Raw genomic sequence first — 21,006 nt, 5'->3', positions numbered from 1 at the left:
GAGTTAAGTCTTTTGGTTTCTAATGAATAACTCCAAAATTATTAAGAATTCACTTGTGTCCTTTTGCCAGTCGAAAGAGCTCATCAAGAGCTTTCATTTGATATATACAGTGTTGGGGAAAGTTACTTTTTAAAGTAATGCATCTTGTAATGTGTTACCCACAACACTGGATATATATATATCTCCATTTCACCCAAAATGTCACTTACGCCCTTCTGGTTCTCACCCCTCGAAATTGACTATATTACAATATATTACCTTTGTCTTACGTGCTTCTGATGATTGATTAGGTGTGGCCAGTGTGTGGGTCTATATAAACTGCACCGGCGCGCGCTCTCCGCATGAGACTTTTGACACAGTCCCCCGCACGCCATTGCGTCCAGATCGCGGACGGTGCTGGAGGCATCGACTTCTAATCCTGTAATATCTCGGTTTATACTAAAAGGAATATGAAGACGTTACGAATTGCGATCTTTCTCGTCCATTGTCTCGGTAAGTGTTTAAAACAATGGCTTCTTAATAACGTAACTTGCATGGGACCTGCCCAGTATGTGGCACTTTGTTACACGAGGTTCTTTCAAACGACATTTTTCATTTAAAAAATATATTATTAGTTGCTGTTCTAACTAGGTTTGACAGATTACTCATTGAATTCCCTGTTTATTCCGTGGTTTAATTGAACATTTTACACTACACAGGACGCGTAGCCTATCTATAATCACCGTCAGCTTTCAGTTTTGCCATTTTTTTTCTTTTACATATTGACTGTATGCAAGATACACAAAATATGCGTTTTATATATCTATAAAGGGTCTTGTTCTGTTCCAGTGTTACTCAGGGTGTGCAGTGGCGCCTCTTTGGACAGGTATGAGAGTGCCAAACCTAGAACAACAGTGGTCAGCCTCTTTCACACCCTAGAGAAAACAAACACGACAGGGCAGCAGGTGGACAGAGGGACGAATGTGTATGAAGAGCATGATTATGATGAAGATTATGATCTCTCTGTGGATTATGACTCAAACCAACCAAGAGGTAGACTTGCTTCATTTCTCTTAATGCAATTTGTAAAAGTGGTCAGCCAGTGCTTTAATGTCCAGTGCTGATACAGATGTCTTCTGAATAAACACACATTTTACACAACAAGTACTCCTAAAATATAACATGGTATAATAAATATAATGTATGCTTTATAATATAATAATTGTAATCATAAAAAATGCACATTACACACTAGGTGGAATGACTATTTGCGTTAAACCAATTTATTATAATTATATTATTAAAAATAATAAAATTAAGTGTTGTATACTTCCACAAGAAATGCTAGCGAACATGTGAATATATGAACTGAGTGTATTAGACTATTGTATGATATTAGATCATCGTGGACTGACATCATCGCTCTTTCTCGCTCAACAGTGGCATTTTCCACCAAACCCAAACATCCGTCAGCGATTCCCACTACTGAGAAGAAGACAAAAAAAGGAAAAAGGAAGGCCAAAGGAAAAGGCAAGGGAAGAAAGAAGAACCCCTGCCTGGAGGAATACAAAGATTTCTGCATTCATGGAGCGTGTCAGCATCTGAAGGAGTTGAACACTCATTCTTGTGTGTGAGTTTCATGCAGTTTTTGTTCAACAAATTAAGCACATCTCTTGTTTTAGGCTCAACCTTTGCTTTTATTCATCTAGCAGACATTTGTGTGAGGAAAAAAAACAAGCAGTTAATCATATAAAGGCCCCCAATATATCAGGAATATTACAATATACAGTTTGAATAGCAGAATAGCACAAAATTAGAGCAAAAAGAAGTAAAACAGTTAGAGATAATAGAATTATTGCTTTTACAAAATAGGAGTTTAATCTAAATGAATTTATTTTGTCTCTTGATATGATTCTCCTGTTGTGCACTTAAACTAATTTTGATCTTTTGGCTGGTGTTTCTTACAGATGTAAAGCAGGATACTCAGGAGAGAGATGCCATATATTCACGCTACCGGTTATTAGGGAGGAACAGCGTTACAGCCGGACCACAGCTCTAGCGGTCATAGCGGTGGTCCTGTCCCTCATGTGTCTCGCAGTTATCGCTATTCTGCTGGCACTAAGGTAGGTTACCATGAATCAGCATTATATAATTCTTAATTATTAAACCATTGTTGTTTTATAAAATTCCTTAGATATTCAGCATGGTTTTCTTACAGGTACCACAAAAAAGATGACGCTGATGTAGAAAGTGAAGAAAAGGTCAAACTTGAAGCAACGTCAGTGCAGAAGTGATAAGGGAAGAAAGGTAAATAGTTCTCAATGAATGTCCAGGTTTTATTTGTTAAATATTCAAATGAATGTAAATCATATTTATTACTGTTTTACAGGAAGAAGAAACCCAAAAGGACATGTGACCCATGGATAGATAGCACTGAGGAGTAACCAGGGGCACAAATACTTTTCAAAAATCCTTGCCCCCGTTCAAATTTTCCTGCAGTCATGGCGGCTGTCTACACTGGCATGAAGGATGTTTTGAACGCTGCTTCCATGTGCAGTACAATGTCCTTTTCAACCTATTCTCCTTGTGGAGAACATACAGAGAGGACTGAACCGGATGAATGTGTGGCAACTTTAATCAAGTTGCTTTTTTGTTCGTTGCTTATTTATTTATTCTAAAAAGGGTATTTCTGGTTTCTCCCATCAGTTTAAATCTACACACTAAAAACTGCTGGGTTATTTCAACCCAACTTTGGGTCAAATTTGGACTAACCCAACTTTTGAGTTAAAAATTTAATGTAAAAATTTAACCCAACGGTTGGGTTAGTCCATATTTGACCCAAAGTTGGGTTGAAACAACCCAGCATTTTTTAGAGTGTATAGTACTGTCGGAAACACCACAAAGCACTTGTAATTATTTATTTATAATGGTTATTTATTTTGATATGTAACAATTTTGTAAGTTTTGTAAATGTGTTTTTATTGTGTAGATATTTATTATTGATAGATATAATCAAATACACTCTAAAAAATGCTGGGTTAAATACAACCCAGCGCTGGGTAAAATATCGACAAACCCAGCAATTGGGTTGTTTTGACCCAGCGGTTGGGTTACTGCCCAGAAGATTGGGTTAAACATTTAACACAACTGTTGGTTGAAAACAACACAATCGCTGGGTTTGTCCATATTTTACCCAGCGCTGGGTTGTATTTAACCCAGCATTTTTTAGAGTGTAATGTTCTAATAGGACTGAAGTTGCATGACAGACTTTGCAATCACATATGGAAGACCCAGTAAAGTTTTAATAATATTATAGCTAAACTGTGAAGTAAACGGATTTGCGGAGCTCTCAATAAATGCAATCAATTAAATCACGTACTGTGGTGGGATGTCAGACGCAGGGCTTTGTAGGTCTTACTGAGAAAGTGTAGCTTAAATTAAGTGAAATTAAATGGAATATGTTTATCAAAGTATTTTAAGTGCGATGTGTATTGTATAAAATAACATGATTTCATTTACTAATTTTAAGCAATGATTACAGTTACATTACATTTAGTCATTTAGGTGACGCTTTTATCCAAAGCGACTTACAAATGAGGACAATGGAAGTCATCAAAATCAACAAAAGAGCAATGATACGCAAGTGCTATAACAAGTCTCAGCTTAATGCAGTACACGTAGCAAGGTTTTTTTTTTAATGATATAATAAATAAAAAGAAAACAGAATAGAAAAAGAACAAAGCAAGCTAGTGTTAGAGACCTTTTTTGCTTTTGTTAATTGTATAATAAATTAAAAGAAAAATAGAATACAAAAAGATTAGAGAAGCTAGTGTTAGTTTTTTTTTAAAGAAAATAAGCAGTTAGTAAATGAATAGAGTGCAAGTCTATACATTATTTTTTATAAAGAATAGAATTAGAATAGAGAGTGCTAGAGTTAGAGGGTCAAATAAAGATGGAAGAGATGTGTTTTTAGCCGATTCTTGAATCGGACTCAGCTGAAGGACTCAGCTGCTCGGATTGAGTTGGGCAGGTCATTCCACCAGGAGGGAACATTTAATGATAATTATAATAATAATGTTGATAATAATTTCAATGATAACCAAACATTTTCAACCAATGATATTACTGTTGTTTCACTTTAATAAACAATTGTGTAATAAACATTGTGACTTTCTAAGTGTCTGTGATCTTGTTTTCAGTGTTTATATTAGTAATTCTGGAAAGATGCAGGTCTGGTAGAATATTTGTCACTTTTTTTCTCGATTTAAGTGCAGTCGGGATATGTTGGTATATGTAAAGGCATGTTGTAAGGTTTAAACTACTGAATGGTCACTGGGGTGAGTATGGATATAAAAATGTTATGTGGTGACATACATCTCATATACATTTGTATGCATGTTGATAATTACAAAGGTTTTCTTGAGCAATGTCTCACTGAGGTGAAACATTCCAGATGTAGTGCAAAATTGGCTGTAAAAATAGAAAGGGCAGCACAAATGATATGCTTTTGAAGCATTTGTGGAATTGCCACTGTAACAGCATTACATATTTACACTTAAATTAACATCACATCAAATACTTAAGTTTTACACACGTTTAATATCTTGTCACTTGTGTACTGTGCGATTCTTGTGCTGCACTATTTTGAGACTGAGGCTGTCTATAAACATACCGTGCTGCCTATCTAGGGAGAATTTTTGAGAACCATCTGTTTATTCGAAACTGAAAATGCTGTCTAGGAAGTACGCTCACTAGGGTTTGCAACTAGTTTGCGCATGCGCAGTGACTCATTTTACTCAGCATCATGGCGGCTCCCGTAGACCTCGAGTTGAAGAAGGTAAAAAGGGGTTTACAGATTTATTCATAGAAACTACACGGTTTTATTGCTTCGTCAGTATAAATTTAGCAAGTAAAGGGGTTTTTAAGCTCAGCTAGATTAGAATGATGGTATAGAACTGTAAAAGCAATGTGATATACCAACATGCAACCTCGGTGCATTAGAAACCTGTTTATTTTTATTTATAATATTACAATGTCAAAATATCACAGACGTTACACTTTTACTACTGTGAAGGCCTTTTACTACTGTGAACCCTTTATAAATTAATATGTATACATATATAAAATGGTGTAGGAAGCTTACAGAATATATCTCTCATTTTGTTTAATTGTTGGTTATTTGACGTTACTTTGTTGCTGGTTATAAGGAACTACGATATTTTTGATGCAATCTATGATTACCATTATAAACTTTTTGCAAAAATAGAAAGACTAGTATAAAGTTTCTGTCATTACTGCACTTTAGTCCATATAGTTGAGTATGTAGTACCCTTCCTCAGGTTCCTCTATAATAACTTTCTCATTCACATCCAATACAAACATGTGTTTAAAGGCATGAGAAGAGTTGATGATATTGCATTTAAAATCTCATTTAACTCAAACTGCAATCCACACATCCGTATGCCACAGGCCTTTGCAGAGCTGCAGGCTAAAATGATTGACACCCAGCAAAAGGTGAAGCTGGCTGACCTGCAGATTGAACAGCTGAGCCGCATGAAGAAGCACGCCAACCTCACGCAAGCAGAGATCACGTCACTCCCTAACACCACCCGCATGTATGAGGGAGCGGGACGCATGTATGTACATTTTTGTTGGTGTAAAAGCTGCCCTGAATGAGAATTTTTTACTCTGTTCATTGTTTTGACCTTCTTCTCACTTTTTTCCAGGTTCATTTTACAGTCAAAAGATGAGATCGCCAATCAGCTTTTGGAAAAGCAGAAGACGGCAGATGAGAAGATCAAAGAGCTTGAGGTAAGTTAGGAGTACAAAAACATGTCAGTTACACACTGTCATGCACCTCAAAGCTGTGTTACCTATCAGGAATACTGATTTACATGTCTACATCTGGTATTAACATCCATCTGTTGAGATCCAATCACAAGTGTTCAGTGTTTAGTACAGGTATAAACAAAGTAAGTCGATGAACCCACATTTTAGAAGTGTTGTATGTGACACACTGTGTTAGTGTAAATGCTAATATGTAATTAATTGCCTACTCGTCTGTAAGTCATCCATTGATAAAACATCAACATTTTACAATTTTCTGTTTATGTATTATCTTGAAAAATATGATAGAATTCCATACATATACAGATTACACAGAACAGCTTCAGTATGCCATATTCAGTGACACAGATAGTTCTCTTTGGGTAAAAGTTAAGAAACTAAATGTAGATTAGGGCTGCATGATAAATCGCATGCGATATTTAACACGCATCTTATCAGTAAAGCCGGTTCTGTAATCAGCGGTAAACTACACAGAGCCGTTGTTCACTAACAAGCTGCGCATTTTAGAAGTGTTGTATGTGACACACTGTGTTAGTGTAAATGCTAATATGTAATTAATTGCCTACTCGTCTGTAAGTCATCCATTGATAAAACATCAACATTTTACAATTTTCTGTTTATGTATTATCTTGAAAAATATGATAGAATTCCATACATATACAGATTACACAGAACAGCTTCAGTATGCCATATTCAGTGACACAGATAGTTCTCTTTGGGTAAAAGTTAAGAAACTAAATGTAGATTAGGGCTGCATGATAAATCGCATGCGATATTTAACACGCATCTTATCAGTAAAGCCGGTTCTGTAATCAGCGGTAAACTACACAGAGCCGTAGTTCACTAACAAGCTGCGCAAAACCACGTTCATATTCACGCGATTTTTTGCGCAGCTCGTCAGTGAACAACGGCTCTGTGTAGTTAATGCTGCTCAATGTGAAAGCCCGCAGGTGATGGAGATTTACCGCTGATTACAGACCCGGCTTTCTGACAAGATGCGCATTAAATATCGCATGCGATTTATCGTGCAGCCTTAATGTAGATCATATCTGAAATTCATTCAATGAATTTTGTTATTTATTTTTGCAAATAACAAGTCAGTGTTGTTATATTATCTCCATCACATGCTTTCAGATGGAGCGGCATTTAATACACAGAGCTGTAGTTCGCTGACAAGCTACACAATATCGCGTTCATAATCGAATGCTGCTATTATGAACACGATATTGCGTAGCTTGTCAGCGGCTTTACTGACGAGATGCGCATGACAATCACATGCGATTTATCGTGCAGCCCTAATTTAAGGTTACCTCTCCTATTAGGAAACGGGTCTATAACTTGCTCTTTTATTAAACAAACTTAATAGCCTTATGTTATTTATCCTATTTACACAAAGGAATGTCATTTCTGTCTCTACATGGTCACGCGTTTACAATTCTCCTCTGCTCTTTGTGTTGCACACGACGGAGTCCCACCCCGATGTGCACACACACACACAAAAAGCAGACAAAAATATCTGCGTTTTTTTAAAGCTGCAGACTTTGTGGATAATTGTCATAAAAAGAAATGTTCCGATGTTTAGTTAAATGTACAGTTCAAATAATTGATCAGTTGTTATATTGACTGCTGTCATTAAAAGAAACACATGAACACCATGATTCCTTTAAAGGGATAGTTCACCCAAAAATGAAAATTCTGTCATTAATTACTCACCCTCATGTCGTTCCTCCGTTCCCCGTAAGACCTCCGTATTTTTGATCCCCCCCCCCGAAAAAAACGCTGTAAACCTAGGCGAAACACTGCGAATATTCCATTTTAATCAACTTATTCGTGTTTAAAAACAGCAATGATACAATTCAGATATAGCAAAAATTAAATTAGGATATATTGCAGAATTTGTTTTCTCTTTTTATATATGTATATTATTATTAATAATATTATTTTACTATTTTGTACTTTTTATAACTGTTAAAAGTTTTTTAAGAAATTGATGCTTTGTATAAAGACCAATTCTAGCAACACTATTAACTAGTTGCTTATTAGCATGCCTATTAATAACATATTGGCTGTTTATTAGTACTTATAAAGCACATATTCTTCATGACCATATCCCTGCATCCCTAATCCTACCCAATACCTAAACTTAACAACTACCTTACTAACTATCAATAAGCAGCAAATTAGGAGTTTATTGAGGCAAAAGTCATAGTTCATGGTTTGTTAATAGTGAGAATTGGACCTAAAAATAAAGTGTGACTGATTTAGTATCAGATAATTGCAGTCTTGTTGGGCATAAAAGACTTCTTTTAACCCCAAACTTTTGAACAGACGTGTACATGCATTGAAATAGTGACATAGTTATATATGCACTCATGAAATGAAATTCCATTACAAGTGGTCACAGGAGATTCTTTTGAAGTGCATGTGGTGAAAGTGGTAATGCATTTAGGTTGACCACTTGTGATCAAATTAGGGATGCATCGATCCGGTACTCAGTATCGGTATCATTTTCTGCCAGATCGGGTATCGGTCAGACGAGACCGATCCAAATCCGATAATGTGAGTACTATTCTGTGTTATTGTTAAGCCCCACAAAAGGCATAAAAACCAATAGCACCATAAAGTTTTCGTGCACTATATTTCAAGTGTTCTGAAGCTGTTCCATAGTTCAATGTGAGGTACAGATGAATATTTAAGTCCTTAAATTCAAATTGACGTAAACTCTTCTCTCCGCTGCGTCTGTCTGTCATCCTCCATTCAGCATTCAAACTAAGTGTCTCGTTCGGTTACGACAGTCAAGACAATCAAACTCTCCAAGAGCTCAGTAAGACGTAAACTCTTCTCTCCGCTGCGTCTGTCTGTCATCCTCCATTGAGCATTCAAACTAAGTGTCTCGTTCGGTTACGACAGTCAAGACAATCAAACTCTCCAAGAGCTCAGTAGCTGACATTTAAAACTGTTAAAAGAAAATGCTCAATAAACTATCGCACAGATTTAATACAGCTTGTTGAATTACTTTGTCATGATTCTATTACAAAGATGTTTGAACCATTAGAAAATTTATTTTTATTAACGACACTGGACCACATTTTTTCTGCAAATTAGTGTATAAATAGTATTTTGATGCTGAGAGAATTTGTTTTGTGTGTAAGTGAGTGTGTAAGTGTTTACACGGCAGGCATGCTTAACTTCTGTTTCTTTAGAAACTCAAATGCTTGTGCGGTTATTTTTTCCCCTGAGCTGTGTTTGCGTGCTTCTCCCACAGTTTTGCAAGTACACTCAGAATTTCACACTTGGTGTTTGTGGGCAGAAGCCCCCAGTCTTGTTTTAGCTCCATGGTGTGTTCAGGGGGAGGTATGTGTGGTTAAAATGATTGGCGTACATCGCAGTGTTCCCGTCACTATGGTAAAACCACATGAGCTACAGAGCCCTCATGATATACTTATCTTCTCATAAACATTCACATGCTGCATGTTATATTATTAGTGCTGTCATCCTTTCGCCTGGACTTTTGCTTTATTTGGCAAGAAGTCCTTATTTGTGAACAATGTACAGCCAACCCCACCATGTTTGTTTTTGTGAAATACTGAAGATTTTGTGAGGTTATCCATTGACAGTCTGAGAAAGCTGCACTTGAAGTTTGTAGGTGGTCTGAAATAAATTGTGGAAGGGCTGATGTATTCATTCTTGATTTGACTTACCAAGAACTCATTGTAGGAAATTATGATGTAAGATGTCATCGTCATCATCGACGCGTGGGCTTCTATGAAAATGACTGATGCAATTGATTCAGTGGCTCATCATGTTTTTCCTTTTGTGGGGCAATGTATCGTAGATGTTGTCACAGGTTTTCTGGTATCACCAGCCTCAAATTTAAATGATCTGCTCTTTCAAAGTTCCTCTGAAATTGGATTGCTTGTTTGTTCGTTTTTTGAGGGATTTCTAATTGCGTCCTAATTTAGCTTAGATATTATAGGCAAAGTCCAAGGTGGCTGTAAATTAAATAAATAAAAGTATAATGCATTCATATTTCTTTCTGATCATTCATTTTTTGTTTTATAAATAATACTGTAACCAAATTTAAAAGTCAACCATTCTTTTAAAGAGCTATATTATTTTATTATTTATGGAATGTATGTATTACTGTAAGTAAGTCTTTTATAATCCTATTAAAGTTACTTTTTCTAAAATATAATTGTGTACGTTACTGATCAAAAGTTTTAAAGAAATTAATTATTTTATTACGCAAAGATGGATTAAATTGATCAAAAGTGACAATAAAGGCATTTATAATCTTGCAAAAGATTTCCATTTTAAATAAATGCTGTTCTTTTGAACTTTTTAGTCATAAAAGAATCCTGAAAAAATATATCAGAGTTTCCACAAAAATACTTTGATAATAAGAAACTAATGAAGGACCATGTGACACTGAAGACTGGAGTAATGGCTGCTAGAAATGCAGCTTTGCAATCACAGGAATAAATGATCTAAAAATATATTGAAATAGATTTTTTTATTGTAATAATATTTCATAATATTACCATTTAACTGTAATTTAGTGAAATAAATGCAGCCTTGGTGAGAGACTCATTTCAAAAACATGGACAAAAACAAACCAAACTTTAAAAATTTTCCCCATTACACATATTTTACTCAGAATGATTACAGCACTTCTTTCTTTAATGACAGCTTGCTCACTGTTAAGACAAACAGTTTTGCAAAATGGAAATATGTCTATGAATTTTAGTATATAATGTAAAATATACATAGAACATAATATAGAATATATTAGTAAAGCTCCAAAGAGAAAGGAAAAATTGAAATCGCATCATATGACCCCTTTAACAAGCTGAAGAAAGCATCTCTCAGACATGAAACAGTACAAATACTTAGTACCTCACATTACACTTTGTTCTGTGATCATTGTTCAAATGCATATTACTACAGTTTAAGTATCCAGTCCGTAATGAAAATACGACACTGCTTGTGCTTGCAAAATTACCAACCAAATACAAAATTGACCGTATTTGGTGCTTAATGTGTGTTTATTTCAGATCCTCTGTGTAACACTAGCATACTGCTATGCAGCACATGAAGCAGATCCTGAGCTTTGAGTTTGTAACCACATCAGTCGCAAAGTGAACAAAAGCGTTCAGACAAAGTTCACATGCTTCTCACTGATGTCATTGTTAAAGACAGAGTGAAAAGGCAGCTGTTCAGGTGTTTACCTGAAATTCATGTGCGTGTGTGTGTGTGACCACCTGTAGCCTCATGGGAGTTCCTGCTTTCTGATCAGAGGCCTTCTGTGTCAAACAGCTAGATCAGTGCAGTTATTTTTAACTTGCATGACATGAGTGGGATGCAGCAGGCTTTCGCCTGAAACTTACCCATATTTGCATTTTCTTACTCAATATATGACATGACCCCAGTCAGGTCCAACGTTTTAATGAAACAGTGCAGCCTGTCATTGAGGTGTCACAGCAAGAGACGTGCTTCTATTCATTATGCATGAAAGATATTTTAAGACTACGCAAGTTTGGAAAATTTCATGAAGGATGAGAGGAAGTATTTATTTCCTTATGATGGGAATTTAAACCCATGTTCTAAAAATACTGTTAATTTTATACAATGCACAATGTTGGTTTAGTGATGCTTTAAGAATGATCCAGTTACTTATCAGTCTAAATAAACTTTTAACCAGTCCATGAATGTCTGGATTACTGTAAAATTCACTCATCTTACAGTATTATCCCACCTCATGTCAACAGTACATTGATCATATCTAAGCAGAATGTGAGCTATCAGTGCAGACGAATTGTGTCACAGCCCCTTGACACACTGTAAAAAAAAAAATAAAAAGCTGAGAAAACTTAAAAGGGTTAGTTCACCCAAAAATGAAAATTAGCTTGTGTTTTACTCACTCCCGAGGCATCCTAGGTGTATATGACTTTAATCTTTCAGACGAATCAAGTCAGAGTTATATAAAAAATTGTCCTGGCTATTCCAAGCTCTATCATTGCAGTCAGCGGGTGTTGCAGTTGAACAGTCTACAAGTCGTCAAATAAAATAAAAAAAGCACGCGCATTCATAATAAAACGTGCCTCAGACGGCTCCGGGGGATGAATAAAGGCCCCCTGTAGCGAATCCATGTGTTTTTGTAAGAAAAATATCCATATTTCAAATGTAATAAACACTTTTCTCTCACTTCCGCTGACTGTCATACACTGAAGCAGTTCCGGCGGATGACGCACCATGTATGCGCAGCGTGATTAGTGACGAATGCGGAGAGAGAACAAAACAAAACATCGGCCACAAATTAGAAGTGCAAACCAAGGATTTGCAAAGAAAAATGTCGGAGGATTTCGATATAAACCAAGAAGACACTGGTTTTCCTTTGCTGAAGTATACGGAAACTTTGCTTCCTTTGCTCCTATAAACAAACTCGCGAGACTAGCATACCTCAGAGGCGCGCGCTGCACATACGTGCTGCATCATCCGAAGAAGAAAGTCATACACCTAGGATGCCTCTGGGATGAGTAAAACCCAAGCTAATTTTCATTTTTGCGTGAACTAACCCTTTTAAGTAGCAATAGCATGTTCTGTGGCGTGCTGTTGATCCCCACAGGACAATTTTTAATATAACTCCGACTGGATTCGTCTGAAAGAAGAAAGTCATATACACCTAGGATGCTTCGAGGGTAAGTAAAACACAAGCTAATTTTAATTTTTGGGTGAACTAACCCTTTAAAAGTTTAAGGCAACCAGCTTCAGCAGATTTTTGTTGTATAAACTGAAAACAATAAGTTGAGAAAACTCAAAAATCTGCTTAAGCTGGTTGCCTTAAACTTTTAAGTTTTCGCAACTTTTTTTTATTTTTTGAGTGTATAAAGCAATGAAGGGGTGGCCTGTGATGCAGTGAGACGTTTAGTAGATGAGGTACAGTAGTCTAGCTCGCTTTTCATCTGTCTGGGTCTGATGTGTCATGCAGAATCATTGCTTCATCTCTCTCCAGCTCTGAGTCTGTGTTGAAAATGTAGATCAAAACACTTTTTGATCAAGTCTTGACCTTGTGCAAGTATTTACCCTTTGGCTATAAACATCAAGTATCAGAAGTATAGAGTATAGACACTAAATCCTTTCTTTCTTTCTTTCTTTCTTATATACAGTACTTGACTTAATAATTATTTTTTTTATAGTAGAGATGGGTGTTTCTAATTGATTTTGGCGTTTTAAATTTTATAATAATTATTGTTTTAAATTACAATTAAATTAAATGAAGATTTAATAACTATTTACAAATATATACATTACCATTTAAATGTTTGGGGTCAGTCAGATTTTATTTAAAGAAATTAATACTTGTAAAGTATTAAATTCAGCAAGGATGCATTCATTTAATCAAAAGTGATAGTAAAGACTTTTGTTACAAAATATTTTTATTTCAGTCTGTTTTTTTAAATTTCTATTCATCTAAGAATTCTTTTAAAAAAAGTGTCATGATTTTCACAAAAAAAATTAAGGCATGATTATTAAATATTAAGCAGTCAATCAGACTGGAGTTATGGCTGTCAGAAATTCAGATTACTGTATACTTGATCAAAACCTTAAATCCTTAATAGGTAGTCTATAAACTTTAGCTACATCCGAACTACTGCATTTGATATTGATAATGCATACTTCTCTGTTCTTTTTGTATTCTATTTATTTCTTTTATTTGTATTTATTATACAATTAACAAAAGCAAAAAAGGCCTCTAACACTAGCTTGCTCTATTCGTTTTCTGTTCTATCTGTTTTCTTTTTATTGATTATATAATTAAAAAAAAAAACTTGCTACGTGTACTGCATTAAGCTGAGACTTGTTATAGCACTTGCGTATCATTGCTCTTTTGTTGATTTTGATTGCTTCCATTGTCCTCATTTGTAAGTCGCTTTAGATAAAAGCGTCAGCTAAATGACTAAATGTAAATGTAATGTATGTAAATTTGATGAATAACTTTTCAACTGTTAATTGCGACATGCTGCTTTTGCCATATAGTATGCTAGGGAAGCAGGCATATTTGGACATGGGGTCTTTCACATTTTTATCGTTTCATGTTATTAATCAAGCAATAATTGCAATTTAGTCTATTAGCCTGTTCAAAAATAATTTAGTCTATTAGCCTGTTCAAATATATTCTTTGCTTTGAGTGACACTGCACATGTATGATGTCAGAGTGATGTGGGTAATGCATTTCATTGTTTATCCAAGATGTAAAGTTAAATCGGTTTACATAATTTGAATAATGTATTTACTAACTAATCAATTACTCATCTACTTCCCAACTTTGCATATGCGCATCCGTTGCTTTACTTAAAGCTATTTACATTGTTTGCAGGAACTGTACATTTAAAAGGCAAAAGAGCTGAGAGGAAGTGCACCTGAAGTGTGCATGAGGGCTGTGTGATCATGGGCGTTCACTCATATGCAGTATTTCTGAGCTGTGTGTGTGTGTGTTCTGGCCCAGACTGTGTGTTCTGTGTCGTGTCTGGGCCTGTCTGTCTTTGGCTGCGGTGCGCTGGGCAGTTTGGGTGTAATTCCAGGCTCGGCTGCGACATCATCCTGAATAAATGCAGGGCTGGCGACTTCTGGAACGAGGCCCAGGGCTTCCCTGGTGGTGCAGCCCAACCCCATCGTAAGAAGTGCCTCGGCAAACCCGATGACACCTTGTTTCATTGCACTGTGACCGTCACATATCCCATAGTGACCAGGGTCCGGATTCTAACAGCATTCCTAGAAATTTATTCTTAACTGCTATTTTCTTCTTATTTTCTAACTTAAAAATAAATGTAAGAATATTTTGTATATTTTTAAATAATGTTCTTATCTTTTTCTGCATAAGATTGTTCTTAGGACAAAACTTCCTAAAAATATTAAAAAATTCTTAAAAAATAGAGCTATTCTTAGAGTTAAAGTGTATTCTCCTGGGCATGCTGTCACCCAGCTTCATGCAAACCTGAACTTAAATTTTTTTTTCCCAGACTCGGTCTGAATAATTTTTGGTCGCAAATTTATATCAGTTTTTCTGGTAGTCAACTGTATGAAGAATTTTTGGATATAATTTGTCACAGTTTTCCAATGCCACTCATATAATTCAGAAACACTCAAGCAAGCAAAACACGCACAACGCGTGCACATATTTGTACTGGTGCAGAATGAGAGGGACAAGTAGTATAGCCTAGCGCTTTTCACACAGGCTGCTAGATTCACTTTCGCCAGAAAGTCATGTATGATTAAAGGTTGAAAATAAATTAGGTTTATAGTGAATGCCCCTATAAATGGTCTTATTTTTACGATTTAGTTTTAATCCAAATGATGCGTGTGCTAAGTGAGTGAACATCAAAGATCACACAACAGAAGTGCTCTCTCTCTTTCTCCCTCCCTACCATTAAGTAACTTGTGCATTGTTTTACTTACTTGTTTTTGACGTATCCGACCGAACTACAAACTTTCCAGTGATGTCTGTGAGAAAGATATATTCATCTGCGCCGCCGCGTGCTCAATCCACTCAGCGTGCTTTGCTTATCAGCTCGCGCACATCAGCTATACAGGCGTTAATACTGATTGTTTAACATTATATTCATTGCATACATATACTTTGTAGACATCCTTAATCTCTAATAACTCCATTCTGCTGTCTGTTGTTCTGTTGTCGGTGTTTCTTTGTCTGAATATGGCACTTATCACATGCTGTGGGGTATCGGCGTTTGGTATCGGGGCATTTTAACGAGTTCGAGTATGAGTACAGGAGCTCAGTATCAGGATCGGTGCATCCCTATCTTAAAAGGATAGTTCATCCAAAAATTCTGTTATTAATTACTCACCCTCATGTCGTTCCAAACTGGTAAAACCTTCGTTCATCTTCGGAACACAAATTAAGATATTTTTGATGGAATCTAAGAGCTCTCTGACCCTCCATAGACAGCAAGGATATTACCACGATCAACTTACAGAAACATAGCAAGAACATCAGTAAAATAGTCAATGTGACTTGAGGGGTTCAACCGTAATTTTACAAAGCTATGAGAATACTTTTTGTGTGCAAAGAAAACAATAAAAACATAATTTATTCAGCAATAATTCTCCCCGAGTTACCGTCTTCCGCCATTTTGAAGAGTACCCCGAATGTAATCAACGTAATAAGCATTGTTCACGTTCAGCATGCGCACGCTGTCTACTGAACGTAAACAACTCTGATTACATTCAGCAAAAGCGCGCGCATGTTGAACGTAAACAACGCTCATTACTTTGATAAATTATGTTATTATTGTTTTCTTTGCACACAAAAAGTGTTCTCGTAGCTTCGTAAAATTACGGTTGAACCCCTGATGTCACATGGATTATTTTACTGATGTTCTTGCTACGTTTCTGTGCGTTGATCGTGGTAATATCCTTGCTGTCTATGGAGGGTCAGAGAGCTCTTAGTGTAGAAAAGGCCGGCTATATATATATAGAGCCATTAGTGCCCCCTTGTGACTTTAAGAGGTATTGCTTTGATGACTTAGCATTTCCCTTTAACGATCCCTTTAACAGTATTAACAGGACGCAGTTCAGAGCACGGACATTATTCGCTGTTGTTCAAGCTGTTGTTGTTTTCTACTGAGTGCGTTCATACACAAAACCACTCAAACTAAGCTACACTCCAAACTACTCTGTACTACTCTGCCATACTCTCTGCTACCTGTACTACAATCATTCACTCAACCAAATCCAAGGACTGAAAACCTCTACAAGTCTTAAACCATTAAAGTGTACTTCATCTCTGACCGGACGACTTATGTCTGCTCAATTTCCACCAGCACCCACACTAGTCTACCTCACACTTAGATTTGATCAAAAATATCTTAATTTGTGTTCCGAAGATGAGCGAAGGTCTTACGGGTTTGGAACAACATTAGGGTGAGTAATTAATGTCAGAATTTTCTTGAAAAGTAAGATGTTTAATTAATTTATTGCATTTCAAATAATAAGAATTACAATGGTGCATTCACACGGCATCAGCATTAACGCTTCTCATTTAGTTTCAATGGGTGATGTCATGTGTCGCACCACTGGCGTTGCTTGTGGCAGAAGTTGAAAAACTTTAAGCGGCAACGCAGGTGTCGGCCAATCAGATCGCTTTAAGAAAATATTGTAGTGCAGACGCTAGCCAATTGCGTTCATGCAACACCAGAAAAGTAATGTGATTGGCTGTTGGTACTATGACAATCTCGTCGGCACCAAATTTCAGAAACGCACTCCGTCAAGCATCGACTCCGACGCCCCGTGTGAATGTACCATAACACTAGCCACATGTAATGCATATCATATCAGTAAATTATCATTTACTCACCCTCATGTTGTTCTAAACCTATAAGACTTAACGAATTAAACCTGAGAAGCTTCTGTCCCGCCATTAAAAGTCCAGGTAACTAAAACACACAATAGATCATAAAGGCACAGAAAAATGAATCTATATGAACCAAGTCGTTTATATGAATCTATATGAATCCAAATCTTGTAAAGAGACACAATTGCTTGTATTTAATTTACTCTTTCATTTACATAAACAATGATTGACACGTATACATAAAGCGAATCACACGTGGTAAATACAGAAGCTTGTGTGCGCCACGTGCTAGAACAACGTTTGAGCTTCTGTGTTTTCCAGATTATCTTTAAAAAATTTATTCTTTTAAGAAGAAGATTTTTGTGAATGCTGCCCCAGACACATGTTTTCTGCTTGTCCAAACGTCATAATCAATTGCTTTAAGGCCAATTCACACTGCGTTGGTAACCGACCGAATACAGTACGTCACTTCTCAGACATTCCAAGACCCGGCAAATGCCGATTTAACATGTTCAGTTGGTGAAAACAAGCGCCAACCAATGCCAACAAATGCCAAGAGGGGTAACACACTGATCAAACAAAACCAGATGAACGTGTTTGTTGGCGTCTGTCGGTGCAGTGTGAATTGGCTTTTAAGGGCACCGATATAATGATGGTGATTGTTAGCGTTTGAAAGACAACCCCCGAGTCACACAAATTTTTCAGAAGCCTCCTTGCTTTTTTAACGCCTGTGTACAGTCAAACCGCATAGCTGCCATTTTCCGCCTAGTACATACTTGGACCGCATTTAGACCACAGGGAGCGAATGAACTCGTGGCTCCTTTGGCCTCCGTATTCGAACAGCCCAGACGCAAAGCAATACGTTACAAGGTAACACGATGTCGTCAGCATCTGAGCGGCGTCTTGGCCTACTCACCACCCTCGTGATCCACATACATGATTGATGACTTCTGGGGTGACAATAACCCCACTGCTGGTTCCGTTATGAGCTCATAATTGGCCCGCGATGCAGGTGAGCTGCGTGCCCGCAGCGGGGGGAGGGTCTGTTGTGAAGCATGTGAGAAAACCTGTTGACAGGGCTGTTATGGATCTGTCAGCCCCATTCCCTGAGTCTCACCAGGGTATTGTTTGCTGCATTTGCAGTGAAAGATGGGAGAAGCTTGTTATTAACACTCCAAAGGCAGCGGGAGGGAGATGCTGCAGATTTAGTTGCATGGCTTGGGTGTCAGTGCATGGGACAAATGTCCTTACATGGCACTTTCATGCCCACATCTTCTTTGAGACACGTGATGGTCTCCTCACACCCGCTGTGCTGACTTTTTACCCTTGATCTTGGCAGTGGCACAGAATTATACTTTCTTTTTAAGAATGCCTGTCAAATTTGGCAGGTTCGTTTTTTTTAGTGCATGCTCAAAGAATTTGGAAGAGAAAATATTGGACCGTATGAAAATAAAACAAATATGAGATGAAATAATTGTGTGTAATACATCTCTTCAGTCCAAAATTTGGACTTTTTAAAATCAAAATTAAAATGTTTTTTAAATTTAATATTAGGATTTTTTTGTTTGTCTGTCTATCAAGAATATACCACCATTCAGATGTTTGCGGTTGGTAAGATCTTTTAATGTTTTTGAAACAAGAGTCCTATACTCGCCATGACTGCATTTATTTGATCAAAATTACAGTAAATAGTAATAAAATTACATTTTACTACAATTTAAAATAACTGTTTTATATTTTAATATTTAATTTATTCCTGTGATGGCCAATCTGAATTTTCAGCAGCAATTACTCCAGTCTTAAGTGTCACACGTTCCTTAATAAATTATTTCTTGTTATCAATGCTAAAAACATTTTGTGTTATTTAATATTTAATATTTATTTATTATATATATATTATTATTAATATTAATGTGGAAAACAGTGATGTATTTTTTCAATGTTCTTGATGAATACAACGTTTACAAGAACAGCATTTATTTGAAATTTATCAAGCCGTTACTGTCACTTTTGATCAACTTACTGCATCCTTGCTAAATAAATGTATTCATTTCTTTCAAAGAAAATAAATTAATTAATTACACGGACATAATGTAAATAGACTGTCATGTGTTTATGAAAACTGATTGATTTGTAGTTTTTAAGACATTCTTATTGATGCTTATTGATGCATTTTTGCAGTTCCGACAAAACCTCATCTATGTTAGCCATCTAGATTAACTAACATTATATAACACTGGGTCAACTGACCCGAAACTCTCAACGGCAATATATTGGGGGGTTTGGTTGCTTGTTGATGGCGTGAGGTTATTGATGCTTGTAACCTGGAAACTGTGTAAACATAAAAGGAAGCATGAATTTTTATTGGACTATAAAAACCCAAACGCAGAGAGGGGACTTTGCCTTATCATTTGCCATGTCCACCACACTGTCGCCACTGAAATTCATGGATTCCTCACCCCTCCATTTTTCTGTAGGTGTTCCTGTAATTATCATAATAACAACAAAACATCAAAACGACAGTTTATCTTTGCTGCATTCAAGGCCAATGCACCAGATACAGCTAAAGTTCCTGTTTCAGTGGCACTCCTAAGCCGGCAACAACAAAGGGCTCTTTTACGGTGGTGTCTGCGCAGACTATCTGCCCTGTCATCTGTGCTCTGACAGAAGTCACTATGGGCGGCCCTCACTCCCATGAGAGGATCCATTCAGGCCACAACAATGAAGGCTTCTGCAGCCGGATTCAGAGCGAACCGCAGAAGAGAGAGCCACAAGACCTCTCTTTGTGCCTTCTTCCGCATTGTTCTGGGAAGGTCAGTCTTCTGAGGTATCATTATCCGCATGGAAAATAGTGTTTCCATAACACAATGTGTTTGGGCAAAGGGGAATCCCCATTAACGGCTTGGCTCATATCTTTGATAACCGGTTTGGTGCATTGATTGATCTTGTATGCTTTTGTTATTTTGAGTGACCATTTAGGGTTTAATTAATTAATTTTTTTGTTCCTAATGACTTTTAATATTCCATTGTTAATGTTGAGATTATTTTAAGTGCCACAACTGCATTCAGAAATCAAGTTTTGCCTGTGTATGCTGTAAAATTGCACTGTAAAAATGATCCCAGTAAATTTACAGATGCCAGAATAATTATGTAAAAATACAGTAAACATCTACGCATATTTACAGAACAACCTGTAATTTTCTAAAGAATTTTTTAATTCTCTACCAGACGACACTTCTACTAAAAATGTTTAAAATATACTGAAAATCACAAATAATAACAGAAATGGAAAAGAGAAAGACACATGAAGAATCAAAGTACATCATAAGTATCTTTTCTGAGGTAAATACTAATATAAAGAACATGCACAGTGTCATATACACAAATACAAAACACTAAAATGATGCATAAAAACTTGAATTAATATGTTGTAAAATAAAACCCTAACATACATAGCGTAAGAAACATACAAACTGTAAGACGCACAAATATAAAAAAAAAAAAACGTGTGAAGTGTCACAGGGAGTTTTGGAAATGTCAGTTGACAGGTTTTCAGTGTAAATGATAATATGCATCGTTTTTTTCCCATAAATTCTACATTTTAAAGTATTTTACTCTCAAATGTTACCTGTATATAGTGAGAGAACTTACCATTAAACAAAAGTTTTTACTGTTGCATTTTTACAGTCTTTCACAGTTAAAATTACAATAATTTTTGGTTGTCAGAAATTCACTGCAAAAAATACGGAGGCAGTGTTACAGGTATTATGTGGTGGTATGATGCATGTATTTTACAGCTTATATATATATAT

The 21,006-nt window shown here is 36.3% G+C and overlaps 2 protein-coding genes across 2 annotated transcripts in view; both read left to right on the top strand.

The window, feature by feature from the left end:
• The first annotated feature begins 360 nt into the window (after positions 1–360).
• hbegfb (heparin-binding EGF-like growth factor b) lies at positions 361–2,755 on the top strand. Its single transcript, XM_016493413.1, has 6 exons — positions 361–492; positions 829–1,032; positions 1,420–1,609; positions 1,947–2,102; positions 2,198–2,286; positions 2,369–2,755. The coding sequence occupies exons 1-5, from the start codon at positions 450–452 to the stop codon at positions 2,271–2,273; spliced, it is 669 nt and encodes a 222-aa protein (XP_016348899.1). The 5' UTR covers positions 361–449; the 3' UTR covers positions 2,274–2,286; positions 2,369–2,755.
• A 1,965-nt stretch (positions 2,756–4,720) lies between these two features.
• LOC107693865 (prefoldin subunit 1-like) overlaps positions 4,721–21,006 on the top strand; it is a 24,351-nt gene continuing 8,065 nt past the window's right edge. Inside the window, exons 1-3 of the mRNA XM_016493404.1 lie at positions 4,721–4,816; positions 5,449–5,615; positions 5,706–5,790. Of these exons, the coding sequence (XP_016348890.1) occupies positions 4,784–4,816; positions 5,449–5,615; positions 5,706–5,790 (285 nt within the window). The 5' untranslated portion in view covers positions 4,721–4,783. The remainder of the gene's footprint in view (positions 4,817–5,448; positions 5,616–5,705; positions 5,791–21,006) is intronic.

Source organism: Sinocyclocheilus anshuiensis, unplaced genomic scaffold (genome assembly GCF_001515605.1).
Source record: "Sinocyclocheilus anshuiensis isolate Anshui unplaced genomic scaffold, SAMN03320099.WGS_v1.1 scaffold817, whole genome shotgun sequence".
In the NCBI taxonomy this organism is placed as follows: Eukaryota; Metazoa; Chordata; class Actinopteri; order Cypriniformes; family Cyprinidae; genus Sinocyclocheilus; species Sinocyclocheilus anshuiensis.
Note: the sequence above shows the minus strand (reverse complement) of the source record. Positions and strands in the feature narration are given on the sequence as shown.

Excerpts from the sequence above, each read along its gene's own strand:
- hbegfb (XM_016493413.1), top strand. The coding sequence starts at position 450 with ATGAAGACGTTACGAATTGCGATCTTTCTCGTCCATTGTCTCG. Across the intron at positions 1,610-1,946 it reads TTGAACACTCATTCTTGTGT|ATGTAAAGCAGGATACTCAG; the intron begins GTGAGTTTCATG and ends TGTTTCTTACAG. Across the intron at positions 2,103-2,197 it reads GCTATTCTGCTGGCACTAAG|GTACCACAAAAAAGATGACG; the intron begins GTAGGTTACCAT and ends GTTTTCTTACAG.